At 34.1% G+C, this 23,419-nt stretch overlaps 1 protein-coding gene and 1 pseudogene across 1 annotated transcript; both read right to left on the reverse strand.

The window, feature by feature from the left end:
* Positions 1-16,596: 16,596 nt before the first annotated feature.
* Positions 16,597-17,496, reverse strand: LOC132294123 (uncharacterized; annotated as a pseudogene).
* A 2,294-nt stretch (positions 17,497-19,790) lies between these two features.
* Positions 19,791-20,565, reverse strand: LOC132285980 (uncharacterized). Its single transcript, XM_059788228.1, has one exon. The coding sequence runs from the start codon at positions 20,543-20,545 to the stop codon at positions 19,868-19,870; it is 678 nt and encodes a 225-aa protein (XP_059644211.1). The 5' UTR covers positions 20,546-20,565; the 3' UTR covers positions 19,791-19,867.
* Positions 20,566-23,419: the final 2,854 nt, after the last annotated feature.

The raw sequence follows: 23,419 nt of genomic DNA on the forward strand, positions 1-23,419 counted from the left end.
GTTGTGTTGTTTTGTTGAAGAGTCACGTATGAAGAGTTGTTTTACTTAATGGAACCAACACACCTTTTAACGTCTACTGAAACGATTTCAACCCTCATCTATATATATGCATAGAAGTCTGGAGCCCATCATCCTGTATGCAATGAAAGATGAGAGGGTTGAAGGTCGTCTTCTATATGATATAAGTAAGATTTCCGCTGTAATTCCCTTAAATAGATTTTTATATCGGGTATGTCTTCTTTATCAAATTTATGCATTGGAACCATGTTTGTATTTATGTTAGAATTTTCTTACGTGTGGTATTAGAGCTTACATGGACTTTACTTCATAAATTTAATCTATTTCAAACAAAAATATATTGTGATTTACGTACAATATATGTTTAAGATGATGAAGGATACCATATTTGGTTATTAAGAAATTATATATATTCACTTATATAGTTTCTGTGAAAGATTTTTTCTGTATCACGTAAGTAAACCGATTATTTCATTGCCCCTTATATATATGTGTTTATATATATGTGTGTACATAATTGGATAAATTATTGAAACTTTGTATAGAAAAGTGATAATCAAATTATTACTACCAGATTAGAACAAGGTTATGTATATGCATATGTGTTTGTACACAATTCATTGTTTAAGACAATTTGTAGACCATGTAGTGTGTAAACTTACACTACATATATGTAGTGAGTACTTTGTCTCTTACGTGTGTGTATATTTGTTGTAATTGAAACATGCTTGCAATATGACCATATACATCATGTTATACTAGCAATTTGGTTTGGGTGTCAATACATGTAACATTAGACAGTAATGTTACACAATAATATCTGAATGTGACATTTTCTTTAGGTATCCATACATACCATATTAGACAGCAAAATAAATCTCAAATATTCATGTATCGGTTTTATATTTCAGTAGTGAGGGGCTATTTTTCATAATATCCAGAGTCACGACCGTTTATGGCTATTGTAAGTGAAACAGTACCACCCCGTACAAGAATGTCATTTTGTGTCATTTTGGGTATTCATATCTCTATGAGAGTGTCACAATTGTTTTAAAATGTATTGGACAACAACGTGAATGTCATTTTGGGTCTTCATTCTTTATGAGTGACTTTTAAGAATGTATGACATGCTGATTGTGAAGGGTTATATGTTTCAACGTATTATTACATGTTTTAGTTTGGGTCACAAATATTCATTATATATATATATATAGATGTCATGTTTTGAATTTCAATCAATAGTCATGTCTTATGGAATTAATAGGCATGTCTTTTGGGTTTAAACCAATAGGCATGTCTTTTGGATTTTAACCAATAGGCGTGTCTATGCAACTGCTGATCATGCGTGTTACATGCACCTGTATTTGTGGTCTATGCACCAAGAGTTATGCACGTGGTATTCTAGAGATGTTTTGCTATAGACCCATAGCAAACTCAATTAGATCGTGTACGATTCTACTAGAAATAATTATATGACAAATTTTTGTTGTGAAATTCTTTATTTTATAACATGTATAAATTTTAAGGCTTGAGATTTGATTTAGTACTTTAATAAATTTTCATAAATATGCCATTTTTATTAAGTTATCATCACTAGTTGAATGTTTTATATTTTTAATGATATACATGGCATAATTAATGATTAAATATTTGGTCTCATGGCATATATGAATTGTGTAATTATACATGTTATTGAAATTATATACATAATTATGCATGTGCCTCATGTTTTATATTATTGCATAATGTGTATATGGTATGTTGATTCATTCGGGAAAATTGAATCATTTTGCAATTCTAAGCACAATGCCGTTAAGTTTGATTGAGTGTTTAGTCACCAAAGTGGCACATTCATGAAAATTTTAATGGTATTTGTAGTTAGTGGTAAAATTATTATTTTGCTAAAGATGAAGGATTGTGTTGGCGTTTAGTAGAGACAATCAATAATCAAGCCCAAAGGTGGGTCATTGATTTTGTCCAACTAAGCGGATTGGGGTAATTAATGCGGAATACATAAATTGATGACTTATTACACCCAAAGGAGTATAAGTTTTTATTGTGTTTTTTATGATTAATTAACTTCAAAGGTGAAAATTATGTTACCAGTGGGAGACTAACATATGATAATTTTGGCCTAAAGGAAAGATAATTATATGTTATGTTGATCCCATTCAGAGTAAATTGTTTTGAGGCATTATTTAATTAACTCTGGAAAGTTTAGTTGACATTTCCATCAACTAAACTGTAAACGTGTGGCCTTAGTTATTCTCAAAATTAGTGGGAGTAAAATTCATCTTTAGTGTTAAATGTGGATGATAGTGACATTATTATACATGAGATTAAACAATTTAACTTTTCAAACATTTGAGATGAAGGTGTTGGTGAAGCCTTTTTATTGGCATTAAGTTTCACCTAAATAAATCTCGTGAAATTTTGAATTGTCACAATTAAAGAACCTACTTTGATAGAGTTCTGAAAGTATTTGACATATAACACTATAGAGGTAGAATTGTACTTATTATAAAAGTTGAGAAATTTAGTAATCCAAGGACTAAGAAAATATCTAGAGCAGAATTAGGTAAAAAACATTTTCTACGCCTTTGAAAATCTAATGTATGCTCAAGTTTTGTATATGGTTAACTATAAAATAGCATATGATAGGCAGATATCACATTGATCTTGGTTTGGATCCACAGTAAACGGTGTGATACCTCTCGATTCTAGAACCACGATTGATCAAGTCCGAATCCGAAGGATACCAAACAATGAAGTATGTAAATAAACATAGAATACAAAAAAGATTTACAAATAAATAATAAATAAGCTGAAAAGAATTCTAAATTAATAATCCTTAAAATTAAATAATTAAAATTCAATAATTCCAAAACCTCCGATATTTAAAACAACTCGGGAATCCATCTAGTGGACCCCTAATAAAAACCTATACTAAAAAGCGAACAACTGAAATAAAATCTAAAGCTAAACCATGAAGAGAAATCCTATGTCGTCGGAAGAATGAGTGACCGTCTCTACTCAGCACGAACAAGCTCTAAGACTAGAACCGTGTTATACCTGAAAAATGACAGTGGGTCAGGCCTACGAACAAGTTTTATTCGAATTACAATCCAAACAGAGACCCGATAGGCAGATACTGTAACGACCCGGTCATTTGCCTTCCTTTCCTTTTTCCTGAAATTTTACGAATGAATTTTTTTCGTTTAATTTTCTTTTCTGAGCTCTGTTTTGTGTCGCTTAGTGTCATCTCGAGTGCTAGGAATTGGTTTCTGAGACTCTTTCATGTGAATTGACAACTTCCTTTGAGGACCGAGTCATTTTCGCATTTTTACTTTTCGAACACTATGCGTCTTTTGTCCTTTTCCCTATTTCGTCTTTTTCCCTATTCTGTCTTTTTCCCTTTTATCACTTTGTTGGAACAACCTCACTTCCCATGCTCGGAGTTGGTTTTTGACTTCACGTGCCTTCATCTTGAGTGGTTTTCTCGAAATACGTATCTCTACTTTTGTAAGAAAGTACTTTGGTTGCTCCCGGTGTCCATAGGGGCATGGATGCACAATTCTTTGGAATTATTTTCCTTTCTTGGGGTATTTTTCGTAAATATCTTTTGAAGATATTTTATTTTAGGGGTATCTAAGAAAATATCTTTTGGAAGATATTTTCATTCTGGGGCAGTTTCGCAGTTAACTCTTTTTGTAGGGGTCATTGTGCAATTGACGAAAGTTATTGCAAAATGTCTCGTCTGGAGCCTGAATCCTCGTATGGGATTCATTTTTCACATTTCGTCGAGTCGTGGACTCTTAGAATTCCGTTCTGGTCGTAATCTCCAGTTTCAGAGTTTCTGGACCCGGTTGCCGCCAAACTTGTTCGGGGCATAACTTTCTGCTCGGGAGTCAATTTTTGACGTCGTTTCTTCTGTTATTCATATTTTCTCATTTTGAATCTTTTTCGTTCACGGAGTTTTGCCGTTTGAGCACGTTTGCTTAAAATCCACTTTTCCGGACCTAGCGGGGCCCTTTCGGGGCACTTATTGAGATTTCTATAAATAGGTTGCCCTAATTTTTAAAATCAAATTTTCAGACCTTCTTCCTCCTCTAGGCTGGCAGCCATGGGAGCCCAAGGGGCTGCCTTCACTCTTTCTTCTCCTCCACTTGATTTCCTTGGTAGAAATCATTCGGCCCTAGCATTTGTTGTTCGCCTCATCGTGCTCTACCATTACCCCTTATTAGAAACCATTTCTGACCAAATTTCGAGTTCGGGATTGAGGTCAAGTTTGGATTCTCATGGGGCTTCTTGGAGATTCATATAGATCGTGTTGTCCCCGACAAAACCTAGAAGTTTCGTCGGATTCAGAGCCGTTTCAATTCGGTGGGGATTTGAGATTTTCATCCCAAATTGAGGTAGGAGGTGTTATATGTTTAATTCTTGTCATATAACATGTTATTGATGCTTATACAACTTGATTACATGCTTAAATATGAAATCTAGAGATTTTATTATTTAATTTTCTTGTATTGGATTTGATTTTTTCGGTTGCTTATGACTTGTTTTAAACATGTAGTATGGTAATATAATGCTCTATAATATGGTCATTGACATATATTAAATTGATGGAATTTGAACAAGTATTAAAGATTTTATTTAATATTTATCTTGAATAAAATATTAAATCATATGGCCTTAACTAGCTTAAAATTAATACGTGTTAGTATATTAAATTAGGCCTTAGCATGCTCTCCAACATAGTTGAATTTGAAAGTAATTATAGGTGTTTTGAAAATTATTAATTATTAATTAATTTGCCCCGAGTGCACTATTTACTCCATTTGAATTCCGACTTTATATTCTTCATCTACATGCCATATAGCTTCACATATATTTGATTTAGAATATTCGGTGAGGTTTTGAAACCTTTCATTTAATTAATTTCCTTGTTTAAGATTTAATCCTCATGGTGATATACAACTTGGAATTGAATTGTGGCATGCTAGAAAATTAAGTTTTGGTGTGGTTGTTCACATAAATTAAATTGGGATTAATTGCATGAGAATTGCAACCTTTATTTTATATTTAATTTTAGTGAAAGTTTAATTTACATAAGTGTAACTTGCATGAAATAAGCTTGTAATGTGATATTACATTAGTCCTTGGCATGTTTTCTAAGATATGTTAAATTTAGAGCATTTGGTGAAGTTTGAAAATCTAGATATTTTAATTAAAAGAATTAATTAAAATCTATTTTGTGGTCCCATTAGCTTAATTAAGTTTTTAACTTGATATTTGTATTGGCCATGACTTGTTTACTAGTATATATTAATTGTGGACCATTTGAAGTTGCTTTAGAACCTTGGTAATTTAATTAGAATGATTTAATTAGAGTTCTACTTTGTTATTCCAATAACCTAATTGAGTTTTAGAATGGATATAGGTGATGACCATGCTATATTCTTTAATATGTATTAATTTGAGGTTATTTGGAATTGAATTAGAATCTAGGGAATTTAATTATTTTTATTTAATTAAATTCTATCGAATTGAGCCATGGATTTAATTGTGTTTGAAAGTCGTTTCTATATCAAAATCCTGGACATGGACTTGTTGTGTATTCATTTGGTTATGTTTTGAGTATTGGATAACATAGTTGCTATGTTTATACTCATGAGAATATGTTTTCCTTATTGAATATATTGTTACCTTGTGTAATGATTTGCACATTTCGTATTTAACATCATTCATGCATAGCGTGTAACGAATCGCATACTGAAGATTCGACATTCATCACATCATATTAGTTGTGGACTTAGAGCATGTATTGTATAGGTTTCCAAATTTGGTTATGCTTGGTAGATAGTTGATTATCTTGCATATTCCTGTTGATATATGCGTTGTTGCACAACTTGTTGATTTTGAAAACTTGGGGATGTCGTTGTTTGACTATGGCTAGGACGTGTATCTAGTACGGGAGATAGTCCCTCTATATAGTCTAGTGCGCACATAGGGAGGTTACCCATGGGCTAGTAACCCTAAAGTAACTATGTTGTCGGTCTGATCCGGCGTGACGTCCGAGTATCCACTTTGTTTGACTTCGCATTTCATTTTCAAGTTGATAACTAGATGATGTTGTAACTTGTTGTTCCTTATTTGTCGTTCCATATTAAGTTACATGATGTTAACTTTGCGAAATTGTGCTTTATCCGTTGTATTGGAAGTTCCAATGTTGGTTAAATTGCATCGATATTGAAAATTGTGTTTTGACGTTCTAACAAAGTTTAGGATTGATCCTATTGATTCATTTAGAACTTAGACGTTAGGTGGCATGAACCACCATGTTATTTTGTGCTTTAGATTCTAAGTTGATGGCTTTGAGAACTTATACCTTGTTGCATTGTATAACATGCTCTTTTGTTAACTTGTATTCAAATATGCTTTTGTCATGTTATATGGATTACTCTAGACCTAGTTCAATTGTATTGAAAATGCAATTCATGTTAATCTATGCTCAAGCATTCTTCTTGTCATGTTATTTAGATTATCCTAACCATGATTCGTTTCATACACGTATGTATATCATGATTCTTGTTGCTTAGACTCTAAGGTAGCTTAGGATGCTCCCCGAGTCTCACTTGGACTTAGACGTTAGGTGGCATGAACCCCTTTAACATGCTTCACCTTAAGGTGATAAAGTTGTAAAATGCTAGGTCGATGCATGCTCATCTCCTACAAGTAGCTTTATGTTACTCACCCCTACGATACTGGGGCATATTTCAGGTACGAAGACTTGGTTCGTGAAGCCTAGCATTCCTTGGATGTCGTGTAGCTTTCAAGTTTCCATTTCATGCAAATGTTAGCATGAAATGTCATTTTGTAAACTTATATGTCAAAATATGTATATTTGATTCCATGTATGTAATGTGTACATAAGTGCACTCCTTTCAATGTATTTGACATGTATGAGATGAGGCCGGAGGCCAATGACATGTGTATTGTATTCTATACAACTTTTTAACTTCATGAAATATTATGAAAACCTTGAAAAATCGCAAGTCATTGTTTCACCATGGTTGCATCGGGTGTGGGAATTCCATTTTCATTCTTTCATAGGGTCTTATTAATCTTATATGAAGTGTGGCCAAGGGTCAAACGGTCATTTGACTCCATTTTACATTTTTGGATCCCATGTTTTCTATTCCAAGTCCATTTTTGCCTTTTTGCCCGTTGGGGGGTCGGATTTTGCATCGGCTATATTTTTAAGCCATGGACCATTGTAGCGCGTCTAAATAGGTAAGTTACGTTTGCGTGCATAGTCGTTTTAGGGCAAAACCTCATCGTTTGTGTTTTGAGCCTCCTACGAATTCATTTTGCGTTTTTGTTGTATATTCTGATTTAGGGGCATTCTAGACTTTTTAATTCGGTTTTATTTCATTCTTTCAACATAGTTGAATAGAAAACGTGATTTTAGGGGGGGTTTCTTTTTCATGTTTTTCCAGAAAATGTCGTCTTGGTGCCGGAAATCGATCGCAAAATTCAGCTTTCTGTTTTTTTTAACAGCTTTTTGGACCTCCATGACCAGATTTCATGGAGGGGCATTTTGGGCATTCTACATTGCATTTTTTTTTTTTAATTCTTTGAGAGTCACGTAGAAAACTCAATTTTGAGGGGGGTTTCTTCTTTGTGTTTTTCCAGAAAAATTCATCTACTAGCCCGTTTTTACTCTTTGTTCTAGCTGTTTCTGGAAAAAAAATGCTTGTAGCAGCTTTTTGGGTCCATTTTGATCTAGGCTGTTCAAGGGGTATTTTAGGGACTTTATATTTATTTTTTTTGGTTTCTTCTGCATAGTCGGGTAGAAAATGTGATTTTAAGGGGGATTTCTTCTTCGTTTTTTTCCAGAAAAACTCGTTTAAGTGTCCGTTTTTAGCCTCGGTTCTGGAAAAAAAATTTAATTGGTGCTTGCTGTTAAAACACTATTCCTGCCCAGATTTCTTACCCGGAAAATAAGTCTAATTTTTTGAAACTTTGAGGCTTCATATCTTCTTCGTCTCGACACCAAATCAAGTGATTTTTGAGTCTAAGTTTATTAGTTTTTGCTTGTCTATCCAACGGTATTCACGGTTGCATCTAATTCTATCTAAAAAGACTATTTTACCCTTTGTAAAGTACCCTTGCCGCACTGATTTTAAACTCAAAGGTTGATTTTTTTGAAACTTTGACGTTTCATATCTTCTTCATCCGGACTCCGAATCAAGTGATTCTTGAGTCTAGATTCATTAATTTTTCCTAATCTATCTATCGGTATGCTCAGTTGCATCCAATTTTGTCTAAAAAGACCATTTTACCCCTTATCAATTACCCTTGCCGCATTGTTTTGAAACCCGAAAGTTGGTTTTTATGAAACTTTGGAGTTTCATATCTTCTTCATCCGGACTCTGAATCAAGTGATTCTTGAGTCTAGATTTGTTAATTTTTTGCTGTCTTTCCAGCGGTGTACTAAGTGGCACCAGAATCCATATTTTTTGAAAATGACTATTTTACCCCTGGGAGCTTATTTGTCATATTTTTGACTTTTTGCTTCTGCATCAGTTCTTGTTGAGTTCCACAACCTCATGGAAGATCACTTTAACTTTTTAGAGTCTTGTTTTCAGTGTTCGCTTTCGCTTATCGGATCCGTTATCGGGTCAACCTTTGGTTCATCACAGGACACGCTGGCCTAAAAAACAGGGTCGTCACAGATACATCCTAGATAACTCAACAATATCTATCTAGTCCATATATATATATATATATATATATATATATATATATATATATCCACACTAAGTGACTCTTACTGGACTACAAATGGGGTCTCAACCTGAATAGAAGATAACATGCAAAATGCACCGGAGGTGGACATGAGTACCTAGACCTAACAGGGTATACCTCTACCATCATAGCCAGTTATGTATCCCAATGCATATATGCTCCCTAACGATCGATCCTGAGACTCAAGCTTATATCATGGTACCATACTCATATATATAAAAATCATATCATATCCATCCATAAGAGATCCAGTTAGTCATTTAACTTGTTCAACTAATATGACTTAAATATAAGTAGCAAGTAATCCAGTTAGTCATTCAACTTGTTCAGCTGATCTGACTTAAATATAAGTAGGATTTAATTTTATAATCCATTGCCTTATTCCAGAGTAGGTAGGACTTAGTATTTGAACTAATTTGTCCTTAGTATGCCATCGTCCCATACCGGTGCATACAATCCATAACATCCATATAATTGACAGAACATAATTTAATGGTTTATCAATTAAAATCTAGAATAAGCATAATCAAATCTGATAAGTATATGACCCCATTATGCATTCAATACAGATTTAAAAATCATGTTACAGTCCATTAAATTGCTAAAATAAAGTGAAGCAATTAAATCCCTTATATCCATTAACAGCATGCAAACTTGTTTAAACTTTTATACTGTTCAAAACATTAGCATATAAACAAAATTTATGCATCATAGGGTTTTAATACACCATGAAAATAATGTTTAGAACTCTCATTAATATTCCAAAACAATTTAGGAAACCCAAAGTCATCCAAATAGTGCCCAAACCACCTCTAGTATGCATCAAACAAAGAGCCTGCTCTCATAACTTGAGAGCAGGCTCAATCTACCTTTGGAGCCGCCTCCCTAGACCTTAGAGCCGGCTCTACACATAGGGGAGTCGGCTCTTCATCACCTGAAGCCTGCTCTTCAGTTGAGGGAGCCGGCTCTACACATAGGGGAGCTAGTTCCCCATCACCTGAAGCCTGCTCTTCAGTTGAGGGAGCTGGCTCCCACTTCCATGGAGCCGGCTCTCTCCCCCTCTGAGAGCCCTGAACCCGTTTCCTCCTATTCTACTCCTTCGTCCCCGTCTCCGGCATGTATAAACACCTCTGTAACTTTTTAATAGGGTTCTTAGGAGTTCAATTTATGCCCGAATTTATTCTAGAACAATTAAAAGACACAATATGCTTCATAAACAACAATTCAGAGTACATAGAACGAAACAATTTATGTGATAACCAATTTCAATTCATAGAAGACAATACAGTTAAATCTCTGAATTAATAAACATACAAGTTCTGTTTTAAAGTTTAATTTAGTCCTGAAGATTATCTAAGCATGCGCAGAATACAGGTTAAAGGAAAAGAGCAATAAATAGAACTTGTCTCTGATTTCAGTTTTGAAACCTTAACATCATCTTCCTAATTTTTTCGGCAATCCGAGACTGTTCGCAACTCCTCTACTGCTCCTGATTCAACCCACAAGCAAACGTCAAACACTTCTCCTTGGTTCAGCCCTTGCTCTTAGCAAAACCCTAATTCTCTCTCTCTCTGTTTTCTCTCAAGCCTCACTGTTCGTGAATAGGGTTTGTGTTTTTTTTTAAACCCTAAGCAGACATAATACGATAATATATATAGGTAAAATAGTTTTAACCTAATTCTATTCATGTGAGGAGTCGACAAAGAAAACACAGAAATAAATATAAAATACGTATATGTATATAAGTCGGCAATCTTACTGAATATACACAAAACCCTAAAACTTTATATTACATATATAAAATAATAAAACTAATTTAATTATTAACAATTATTAATAATTAAACTTGGTACGACCGAGCGTGTGCACAAAATAATGCACAACACTTTAGGTTTAGAAATAATGTCAAGTGGGCACCATATTTTAAAATTTATAAAACCACTAAACACTTATACTATGGAGTATGAAGTGAGCAGGGATCGTCCCAAGAGATCTAAACAATTATAGGTTTTCCAGAATTGAATTATACTTTAGTGCTTCTGTGATTGCCAAAAGGGTTTTGTTTGTGATTAAAACTAATTTTAAACTAAATAATTGCAATAAAGAAATAGAGTTTAAGAGATTGGAAAGAGACTTAGGGTGTAGGATTCACCACTAAGCACATTCCCTAACTCACTCACTTTCAACTAATTGGGGAAATAATACTATGTAATCTATATGTGGCTAACAAGAGCAATGAAAAGTGTAAACCATCAATTTCAAGCATGAATCAACTACCTAATGACAATTAAACTAAGTGTAGTGCAATTCACCCATTCAAAGCATGATTTATCAATCCAAGTTACAAATTTAACACACATTAATCTAGAAGATAATGCAATTGTGACAAAAAGTATGGAATTCAAACATAAGTATGGATGGTCTACTTACCTAATAATTGAATTGCAATTAAATTAATTAAACTTAAATTAAACTAATTAAACATGAATTTAAAACTAATTAAACAACAAATTAACCTAAACATGTAGTACCATCCATCAAATGTAAGCATTTTTCATCAATTTGAAACACAATTACAACTAAGCAATACCATGCATAGCCATCACAAGAATCAATTAACAAAGAATTCGTGTGTAAAATTTGTTTATCAATCAACCGCACATAAGACAATATGAGATTAATACAGATAATCAATTGGAAGAATTTAATTCATAATATTCAAGACTATACACTAATTACATAAATTAATCCCCAAAAAGTATGAAAAGAGAGAGAGAATAGGTTACATGCTTAGGGTTTATCCAACCCTAAGTAGAAGAATCAGCCACTCATGGTTGATGGAGTCGAAGATAGGACAATCCCCATCATCTGCTTCATCTTCTCTGAACTTTTCTTCCAAACCCTAGCCTGTTCTTCTTTTTCCCTTTCTTCGCGTGTTTTTCCAGAGAGAAAATACGATACTACGATACAGAAAAATAAATAAAATAAAACTCTTTTTTTTTTCTCTAATAATCTTTACTTAAATAAAAACTAAAACTAACCCTAATCTAATGGCTCACTGGGCCTTAAGTAACAATCTCATTAAAGCCCAACAGTTCCCAAAATGAGCCCAAAAATTAAATAAAAACTGTAATGTTGCTAAGTCCTGGGGGATCGATCCCCCACCCTGGGGATCGATCCCCCCAGAGTTGACAAATTCCTTTAAGCCTTATTCAGCTCCATTTTTGTCCCGGGCTATTTGGTTTGCTTCTCCATCTTTGGGAACATCATCAAAGGCCCGAAATTGACCGCTTTGTGCCATTGTCTGAAAATCTTTGCTTAACTCCAAAAAGGCTTAATTGGACCGTTCTTAGCTCATTTTAACTTTATTGGCCTGAAATACACATAAACATAAATTAGGACTAAAACATAAAATTAAGATAGATGCAAAGACTAAAATACCTTAGCTTAGGTGCTGAAATGTGCAACATTTAAGCACTTATCAAAACTAACCCAAATATACATATATACTCAACTATACATGTATATCCATCCATGGGTAAAAACTGTACCCATTTACACTATCCAAATTGTTCATTGATCCTATCCAAGCCCAAAGCTATTTAAAAATCAAAATAATACATCTAATTTACACATAAGCTTATAATTCAATTTAAAACAAATAAATCAAGTTAAACAAATAATTATATTCCACATAATCAATTTAAACAAATAAATCAATTAGACAATTTATCAATTAACAAATAGCCAAGTAAACAAATAAAGAGATTAAAATTGCAATAAAACCATACAAGAAAATACCGAGACTATCCTTTTAAAATTAAGGGTATTACAAGCGGCAAAGAAATTTATATGGTATCTGCAAATAGTTAAGAACCATATCTTTATAGGAATGGTAAAAACTGACTTTGCTGGTTGTAAGGACAGTATACAAATCCACTTCAAGTATTATTTTACTACTATGATAAGTGATAGAAACGAATTTTGTTTGCATGTTATAAGGCCACGTTTCATGCATTATAAAATATCAGTTTTGTACTTCAAGTCAATAATTCCACTACAGTATTGTATTAAAGAAACAACAAAGGTTCAAGGAAGTCTAAAATATGACTGTTAATATCTTGTTGTGAAATAGAGGAATCAGAACCAGCTAGTGTCTGATTGAGCACATTGATACACAACAAAACATTATTGATCCTATGACTAAGGGTTTGCCGCTAATGTTGTACAGTAAGCATGTATATTTCTCTTTGACAACATTAGTTTACTTAGTTAGTGGGAGGTTGTATTTGGCTCAGGTAAAGATAGTTTTATTTTCTGATTACATTTATTATCCTCATTTACTAGATATTTTCCATATTGGTGCACATGTGTATGAAAATTGTGATTTAAGTGTCCTGCTTTGAGACACGGTGTGTCTTTATTGAGATTCAGTAAGACCGATGCATTACATAAATATTGTGTTGAATATATGCATATGCGGTATATATGTGACTTTGGAGTTGAGTTTGTTAGTATCAGTGACCATTGGTGTCTTATATCATTGATGATATAATAACGCCCTTGATCCCATATTAGTAGACTCGAAGGTACTCCAAATTGATGGAAGATGTGTTTCTTATGTATATGGATTAACTTTTGGAGTGCACTCAATGATCATTTTGATCTTGACGTGATCAGAATTAATTATCGTTAGACTAAGTGGAAGAATGTAAACAAAAAATTAATAATCTAACAATAATTAATTAATATTTAGTTATCCATATATTTGAATGAATAGTCACCTATATATTTAAGAGTTATGTTGTTTTGTTGAAGAGTCACATATGAAGAGTTGTGTTGGTTGATGGAACCAACACATCTCTTAACGTCTACCAGAATGGTCCCAACCCTCATCTATGTATATGCGTAGAAGTCTGGAGTCCATCATCCTATATGTAATGAAAGATAAGAGGGTTGAAGGTCGTCTCCTATATGATTTAAGTAAGGTTTCCGCTATAATTCCCTTAAATAGATTTTCATATCGGGTATGTCTTCTTTATCAAATTTATACATTGGAACCATGTTTCTATTTATGTTAGAATTTTCTTACACCTTGTTACCACAACAAATATTTATCTTTTATTTTTGAATGTCACAAAATAATTGTCACAATTCCTTAATCTAATGTACTATTTTTTTAATTTTCCAAATTTATCAGGTTCATCTTGAAGTTACAAAAGTAATAATACTAGCGTTTATTAAGAAATTCACTCCTTATCATTATAGTAATAAATAATAATAAACATTAGTTTATAAGTAATATTTTCAAAAAGGAAAATTTTAAAATTTTTTTTTCTTTTTTTTTGGGGACAAAGAAACATTATCTTCATCTTTTATTGAAGAAATTATTGTATGATTTACTGGCAATCATTAAGGGACACAGGAAAAAAAAAATGATAATTAATATAAAATTAAAATATTTATTTATGTGTGACTTTCTGACCAATTTCCAAAACCATGTAATAATTTTTATAATTCAAAAGTTATGCTGCTTATGCATATAGTGCAGCTTCGTATTATATGATCCGGGGCCGGACGTTTGCCCATTTACCCAAAAGTTCGAATTATTGGGTAGTACTGCATATCCATCCATTTATACACACTTCAATGCCCATCCAAATTCGATGTGGGACAAGTTTTACCTGTAACATTCTCCCCCACCCGAACCCACGCAACGCTTTCGTTGCGGTCGAACCACCCTGCCTACCCGGAGATAAACCCGAACGCCATTCGGGTCGGACGCTTGGCGTGCCACCGGATTAAGGACTGGGTCTGGCCCTGATACCAACTGTAACGGGTAGGCGCTTGCCCATTTACCCAAAAGTTCGAACTATTGGGTAGTACTGCATATCTACCCATTTATACACATTTCAACCCCCATCTAAATTGATGTGGGACAAGTTTCACTTGTAACACCTTTGGAGTGAAGTCTAATCATTAAGCTAGAGTGAAGCCTTCGTAAGATATCATTATCTCAAAAGCGCGATACTCCTTAAAAAGAAAAAATGAGGAAAAATTGTGGCCCAAGCACAAAAGATGCAGTGAAAAGGGCGAAACTCTCGCATAAGACTGTCCTTTGTGGGCAAAAAGATAGTTGTAAGAACAAAAAAAAGCCTTCTTCAGAAGGAAAATGTTAGAATGGGCATTGCCTAAGTCATGGGAAAGGTAAGGAATTTGAATACAAAAAAATGTAAAATTAAATTGTAAATAGTGAAAAAAGAAGCAAAAGCGCGGAATGTGAGAGTTGGAGCGTGTTAAAGTAGCACACCATTGAAAAGGATTGTGTGAATTAGGACATTACCAGTGACTTAATTGATCATTTTTGCAGGTCCTATTCTAAGTCACATAAAACGGGAGCGGGAGCGGGAGCGGGAGCGGGAGCATGAGAGCGGCAAAATTAAGTCATAAATAGTAAGAATTTGAACCAGAATGACACCCGCTGAGAAGAATTGTGTGACTTCTCTTACATCTCTTTTCATTTCATTCCAAAGTGTTTGTGTAGAATGTGATTGAATGTAACTAATAGACTTTTTACAATCCTTTGATTGAAAACCCCCAAATACAAAAATTGCAGAATAAACTACGTTTTACTTGTTGCACACGCCCATCTATCTTGATATTTTCTTTAATAAAATTCTAATAATTCTTTAGATGTAATGGTTTTTTATTATTTGATCCTCTTTTCAGTTACTAACTTAAAAGAATTGGAAGGTACATACTACAGTCTTTTCTTCCTTTCTTTTAAGAATGATATGGTGAATTTGATTGTTTTTTGTGATTGTTTTAAGGTACAATTTTTTTTATAGCTACATGGGAAACTGCAGGACCAGTTTGATGCTAAAGATTAAAGTTCGTTTAACAGTGCTTTAAATAGCAGGAAACCTAATTTTCACTGGATGTCGATTTTTGTTAATTTCTTATATGAGCTTTATGGCAGATTTCAGTAGTATTAATTTACTTGATTTGTATCTCATTAGTGAATTATGGTAATGCTGTGTTGTTGGTGATGCTGTAACTGCTTGGGTTCCTCATAGGGCTGACAGGGATACTAAGAAGATTCTAAAGAGGCTCAGGTGAGGTATGCTGTAACCCCAAAAATGAAAAGGAATACAAAGACCAAATTGATCGGTGCACTTAATAATTTGAGTCATGAGTATAAGCTTGCAATGATCTCTTTTTCTTGTAACAGTAACTTAAAAAATAAACTATTCCTAGGCTTGGACCGAGTATCTTCTGGTCTGAGGTATCCCCACAACCCACCCCAGAACACAGAAATTCTATGAGCATGTGTCGGTGCACTTGGAAGAATTTGTCATGATCATGAGAATTAGCCTGAAATAAATTTTTATTTATTTAATTGAATTTAACAAGTGCTAGAAAATGCTTTTCCTTGACATTGACTTGGATGAGGTATATGATCATAATTGTATTCCAGTCTTTCCAGCTAACACATAATGAGGGTCCTATGCGACCATGGAATTTTAGTATAGTCCGAGTTAGTAGAAAATAGAAATTGATATAGCATGCCCAGATGTTCTCTTCATTTTCAAATCCTGATTCACTTAATTGGATCCTCTGTTTTGATTGATTATCTTTCTTTCAAAACTTAGAAATTACTTGCCCGCTTTCGATAAACTAACCAAACCACTATAATGGAGGGAACCAGCCCTGTTGTTTGAGGGGAAAAGGCATGTAGAGGTACGAGCTACAGGTTGTGGGAGCTATTTCAATATTTCATTCTCTTTTATTTAGATAACGGACTCACTTCATAATGATAGCGAATCACTACGTACTCGTACAACAATTTATAAAGTTTATTTAGCCATAAACAAGCATGCCTAGTTATTGTACTTTATAAAGTTTATTTAGGCATAATTAAACAGGCATGCCTAGTTATTGTACTTCGCCTTGTAGTCGCTCCAGAGCTGATCAACTGTCTTCCCCAGCAGCTCAACAAAGTAGTTGTCACTATAAGCAGTTCTCATTTTCTTGTTAAGTTCGGCCACGAACCCATTTCTCAAACTGTCACACTACTCAAGGAACCGGGCTGTCACATCGTATCCCTGATCCCACCGGTCACCCTGCCCAGGTTGCACCCAATGGCTCGGTGCTAAATCAGCCTTCAACCTCACATAATCTGCTATCCCTTCTATCAATCCTCCACCGGCCTGCCCGTTTCCATTCCACTGCCATATGTGTGTCATTTCGTGATATATTACCCCGTTGAATTCCCTCTTTACATCACCCGAGTAACCTTCTATATAGCCGGTGCTGACATGAATCTCGTTGTTGACAGCATATGCAACTCCATCCAGGGCTTCGATGAACAAGCTCACGCGCTGCACGGCCTTTCTGTCTGCCTCGGTGTTTTGCTGAAAGAGGCCCCAAATGAAACTCGTGGCGGACGTCATTGTTTGCCTGCTGTAATCATCTCCGATTTCATTGCTGTATCGGCTCCCGGGGCCTGCATTGTTGGTGACACTATATTCGACTGCATGGATTCCTTGCAGTGCTGCTACTATTACAAGAGCGTAAAACATCATGCAAGCCATGCTTCTATAATCCCTTACGATTGTTTTTCTTGCAGGTAGGCTTTGTACAAAAAATTGTTGCTGCAGTATCATTTATATATCACTGAGCTAGTAGAGCTACCCATTGCCAGAAAATAGACCGTTATCCATTGGCAGCCAAAATGGACCGTTATCCATTTGCAGCCAAAATGGTAAAGTAATATGTCAATAGTTAGGCATGACCAAAATATTGAGATATATATTTCCTCTCATCTTAATGAGTTGATTGGGCCACTTTGACAGTTACCAACCCTCACAAAATATGATTATTAAATTAGACAGTGATTAATTCATCATTAAGTTACCTATTTAACATTATACACACATACTCGTAATGATCGATCCAAATTTAGATTGGTTCGATTCTAGAAACTTAATAGTCCAAAAATTCAATAAAAATATCATTTTACTTTATATACATAATAAAACATATTATTTTTATTTTTGGACTTGAAAATTATAATTGAATCAATCTAAAATTGATTCTTCAATATGTATGTATGTTTGGGTACAAAATAATAATTTATTTGTATGTGGAATGAAATCAATGTCAATAATTGGGCATGATGAAGGTATCGAGATATTTCCTCAAATTTAATTGGTTGATTTGGTCACAATTGCGGTCATTGCTGAGGGAATAAGTCAATATTTTTTTTATTTTTTATTTTGGCGTTGGCAAAGACAATCAAAGCACAACTAACCAAAAAATAAGTCAATAGTCAGGCATAGCAAGGTACTGAGATATTTCCTCTTTTTTAATTTGTAGACTTGGTCCACATCTGCTCTCACATTACTCGGTGCAATCAATGGCAACTGTGGACCGGTGGTGCACTTGGTTCCCAACCTGTAGATTGTCGCTTATTAATTGGGCCAGTTAATTAGGTTCTCCAACAGGTCCTAGTAACTTGGATGAAGAATTGTCTGGTCAAGCAAGGACGCTTAGTTTTGGGACGTAGTGTAGTAACACATTTTTCCTTCTTAGATATTGACAATTAATCAATACATATATCTGTTTTTAATCATGCTCAACTTTATCTGCAGACGTACAGAAGCTTCATACCAATTTCTGAAATGGATATTAAGATTGATACATATAATCTTAGACTCAAGGGGCCAACCTTTGATGCGTCATCACGGTCCCCTATGTCAAGAAGAATTTAATTAAGAAGCTGCTATCATGTGAGGAAAAAAAAAAAAAAAAAGTTCGAATTTATCTGTTATTAACAAGTGGAGTGATGGACACGCTTTATGATGATTGATTCAGTTTTATAAACCAACTGGCTAATAGAAAATTGACGACAGAGAGATGCAGAAACCATAAATACAAATAGAACAAATTATTACTTAGGCTACCTCATTCGAATCAAAGTTGTTTACTATTTTTCCCCATCATTCTATGCCTTGATATATGTTTTTTTGTTGATCTATTTCATGAGTAAAATCCTTTTGAGTGCTTGTGGTGTATACGGCATCTATAAAATAGTGACAAATTAATGGTTAGATAGCAGAACTTAGCATATCTCTTTAAATATAAACTGCCGCCAATTCCTGAAAAATATTGCTGTATGAGGTAGGCTAGATTTTCTTTTAACAAGCGCATATCTATCTTTGGTTTGACCATTACACTTAGCAGTTGCTACTACAGAGCTTGCACCACTCTGCCCAGCAATTCAACAAAGTAGTCTGCATTGTAGGTTCATTCTTCACATATATATTTTGGTAATGCTGTTGCATTACATTGCTGGTCCACTGGTTACTTGGCCGGGGTTTCAGATTGGGCTGGATCATTCCGGCTTTAAAATCTGGCTGCCTGTTGTCGCGAAACTGCAAACATATATATGTGCAACATCTCAAAATAAAATCTGGCAGTGATCTCTCTACACATCACTCAAATAGCCTTAGGCAGTGGTTTTGATCGAATCTAGTTGTTGAGAGGATCTGCTGTTAGGTTCGGTTATTGAACATTTTTGTTCTTCTTCATTTCTTTTGTGTACGAATTTTGTCACGAGTATGTTTTATGGCAGATTTCAATAGTAACCCACCCTAGAACAGAGAAGTCTATGTCACCCAAGTGTCGGTGCACTTGGAAGTTGTTGTCATTGTTATTTAATTGGATCCTCTTGGTTTTGATTATTTTTATTTTTTTGAAAATTAGGAAAATACTCTCACAATTGCAGTCAAGCTGATGCTTTGGAACAGCCTGATTTTGAGAAACTAAACAAACCATTTGTGATTAATGGAGGGAACCAAGCTCTGTTATTTGGGTGGAAAAAGCATGCAGAGGTAAAATCTCTAGGTTGTGAGAGATATTTCAATAATATTTCATTTTATTTATTTATTTATGTAACTGACTGACTTCATAATGATAGCAAATCACTAGTACAACAATTTATAAAATTTATTTTAGCCATAAACAAGCATGCCTAGTTATTGTACTTGGCCTTATAGTCAATCCAGAGCTGATCAACTGTCTTCCCTAGCAGCTCAACAAAGTAGTTGTCACTATAAGCATTTTTCATCTTCTTGTTAAGGTCTGCCACAAATCCATTTCTCAAACTGTCGCAATAATCAAGGAACCGGGCTGTCACATCGTATCCCTGATCCCACCGGGCACCCTGCCCAGGTTGCACCCAGTGGCTCGGCGCATAATCGGCCTTCAACCTCACATAATCTGCTATCCCTTCTATCAACCCTCCAATATCGGCCTTCCCGTCTCCATTCCACTGCCATATGTGTGTCATTTCATGATATATTACCCCATTGAATTCCCTCTTCAAGTCACCTGAGTAACCTTCTATATAGTTGGCACTCAGATGAATCTCATTGTTCTCAGCATAGGCAACTCCATCCATGTTTTCGATGAAGAAGCTCACAGTTTTCACGTCCTTTCTGTCCCCCTCGGTGCAGTTTTGCTGGAAGAGGCCCCATATGAAACTCGTGGCGGACATCAATGTCTGCTTGCTGTAATCATCTCCAATTTCATTGCTGTATCGACTCCCAGTGGTCGAGTTGTTGGTGACATTATATTCGACTGCATGGATTCCCTGCATTGCGGCTAGTATTATTACAAGAGAAGAGAGGTAGAACATCATGCAAACCATGGTTCCAGAATCCTTTCTTATTATTTTTCTTGCGAGTAGGCTTTGGTACACAAGTTTGTCATTTCACTATCATTTATATATCACTGAGCTACCTATAGGCAGCCAAAATAGACAGGTTGGTCATAAGCAAAAATATAAGGAAGTAGGTTTTAGAACATATAGAATGATGGAAAAGCTCATGATGATTTATTTATTAGTATAGGCCAACAGCTAACCTGCTGTTGATTGAAGATTTAAGTAGCAAATATGATGACAGAGCAATGTGGAAACAAGTATATAATGAAAAGAAATACTTTTCTTATGAAAATACAATTTATTAGAAGTAAAAAACAACCACCACTGGCTAAGCAAGCTTGACAAACAGACAGATCTAAAAACTAGAAACCACCTACAAACAACAAGAAAATAGTCACACATAACGAACTAAACAGAATACATTAGACAAAGCAGTCAACCAACAGCCTAGCAAAGGAGGTAAAAGACAACAGCATCTTCCAAGAAACCAAACCTCATTCAACGACCAAAATGACCTGCAACAAGAGCAAAACTCAAATGAATTAAGGGCAAACGAGGTCCGCTATTGCTGGGTGTGAAAGAGGATCAGATGTACGCAGTCTTACTTCTACGTGCAGAGAGGTTGTTTTCTTGTTCGAACTCATAACCTTCAGGTCACAATAGAACAACTTTACCGTTGCGTCAAGGCTGAAAATGGGAACCTAATCTTGAGGGTTTTTATTGTCCCAAATGCTTATCCCTTTATGGGTGTGAAATCCTTGAGTAGGATTAGACACTTCGGAAATCAATGTACTAGAGAGGTGTTTGTCAATTTTGTCAGTAAGAGAGTCTCTTCCAGTATAAGGATTACATGAGGGAGTGCCCAATACATTTCTGATAATAATCCATAATTGTGGAAGAAACATCTTTAGGAATAATGAACACAAAAACCTTTGGAGTAAATTGATACTTTGGCTGCCTCAATCTAATCGAAGTTATTTACTATTTCTTCATAATTGTTTTCTTTGATTTTCGCTCGATTCTCTTGATTTCTTGATCTATTTTTTGAGTAAATTCTACAAGTTCTAGTTGACATAGCAGAATTCAGTATATCATTTAAGTGTAAACTGCAGTAAATTTTTGAAAAATGACTACTCTGTTATGATGATTTTATTATATTTGCTTGTTTGTATGTTTTGGCCTATTTATTATATTTGGCATTGCAGTTTCTCTTCCCCAGCAATTCAAGTAGTAGTCTGTATTATAAAGTCATTTTATATGATTCTAGTTCAGGGACGGCTCAATGTAATTTGAGACTTTAGGCAAAAATTATAAAAGAGGCCTTTTGATTAACATTTTTTTTTTTTTTATTTCCTTATTTCACTGACCACTTTTATAATTTTAAATTAGTCACACATAACCAACTAAACAGAATACATCAGACAAAGCAGTCAACCACCAGCCTAGCAAAGGCGGTAAAAGACAACAACATCTTCCAAGAAACCAAACCTCATCCAACAATCAAATTGGAGAAGCCAACTTGCAACCAATGGCGTCGCCACATAGGACAAGTGGGGGCAATTGCCTCCACTCAACTTGTAAATTTTTTAAATTTTATATGAAAAGATTTTTATTTTTGTATTATTGTTCCCTCTAAAATGTGATATATACATAATTGTTCTCTTGTTCTCTCGTGTGCAAGAAAATGCATGCACACCTGAAGTATTAACCGTCAGATTCTATTTGGCAGTTAAAAAGGTAGTTTATGTTTTTATATCCAACGGTAATGATTTAATTCGTGTATAAATTTCTTGCACACCATTGAGTAGGTGAACACTCCTCATACTATATATATATATATATATATATAATCAAAAACTCATTCACGGTTTTACACCCAAAAAAAAAAAAAAATAGAGACACAAAACAAAGGAATATAATCATCACATAATTGTAAATATTATATCAATTTATTACTTTCCTTAAAATATAATATTATATTCTTTCCTGATATTCTATCACACTTTTTACTTTATCACAAACAAATGGGTTGTTTACGTTATATCTTCAATTTTCAACATTTTTCACAATCCAAACAAGGTAAGTGGAGCAATCATTTACCAGTAGACAGAATGACTAAGAGTCCTACTGCGATGTGGAGGTAATTTGATTTTATTTTTATTTTTTTATTATATAAATTTACCATTATTATTTCATATTATAATTTTAATTAGAAAATTTATTAGTCATTACTATCAAAATTAGGGCTTGTTTGTTCTTTCAAAATTTAGTTTGTGTAATCGTGTTACTAATTATTATTCTCTAAATAACACTTAGAATTTGTTTTTATTTGCAGCCCAAATCAATGAAATCACGAGTAACTGTTATCATGGATTTTTTTTTTATTTTTTATTTTTACATATGTGATATATTAGAACCGGTAACTATGTTATTTTCTTTTTCTTTTTCATGTTTTATTCTTGATTCATTGAATATGATTTTATTTAGTATATTTAATTAAATGAACTCAATTTCGAAATAGTAATGAATAATCTGAAAAAATCAATGTTTTAATTTTTTCATATATTGTTTTGGTTCAAATTATATATATATATATATATATATATATATATATATTAGCTATTAAAGATTGCCCCCTGAAGAATATTCTTAGCAAAACTCAAATGAAGGGCAAACCCAATGCACGATATCCACTATTGCTTGGTGTAGAGAAGTTACTTCTGCATGCAGAGAGACTGTTTTCTTGTTCGAACCCGTAATCTCCGGATCACAATAGAGCAACTTTACCATGGTGTCAAGGCTAAAAATGGGAACCTAATCTTGAGGGTTTTTGTTGTCCCAAATGCTTCTCCCTTTAAA

The sequence above is a fragment of the Cornus florida genome, unplaced genomic scaffold (assembly GCF_030987335.1).
Source record: "Cornus florida cultivar Cherokee Brave unplaced genomic scaffold, ASM3098733v1 CherokeeBrave_3.0.0_Hap2_Chr02, whole genome shotgun sequence".
Taxonomy (NCBI): Eukaryota; Viridiplantae; Streptophyta; class Magnoliopsida; order Cornales; family Cornaceae; genus Cornus; species Cornus florida.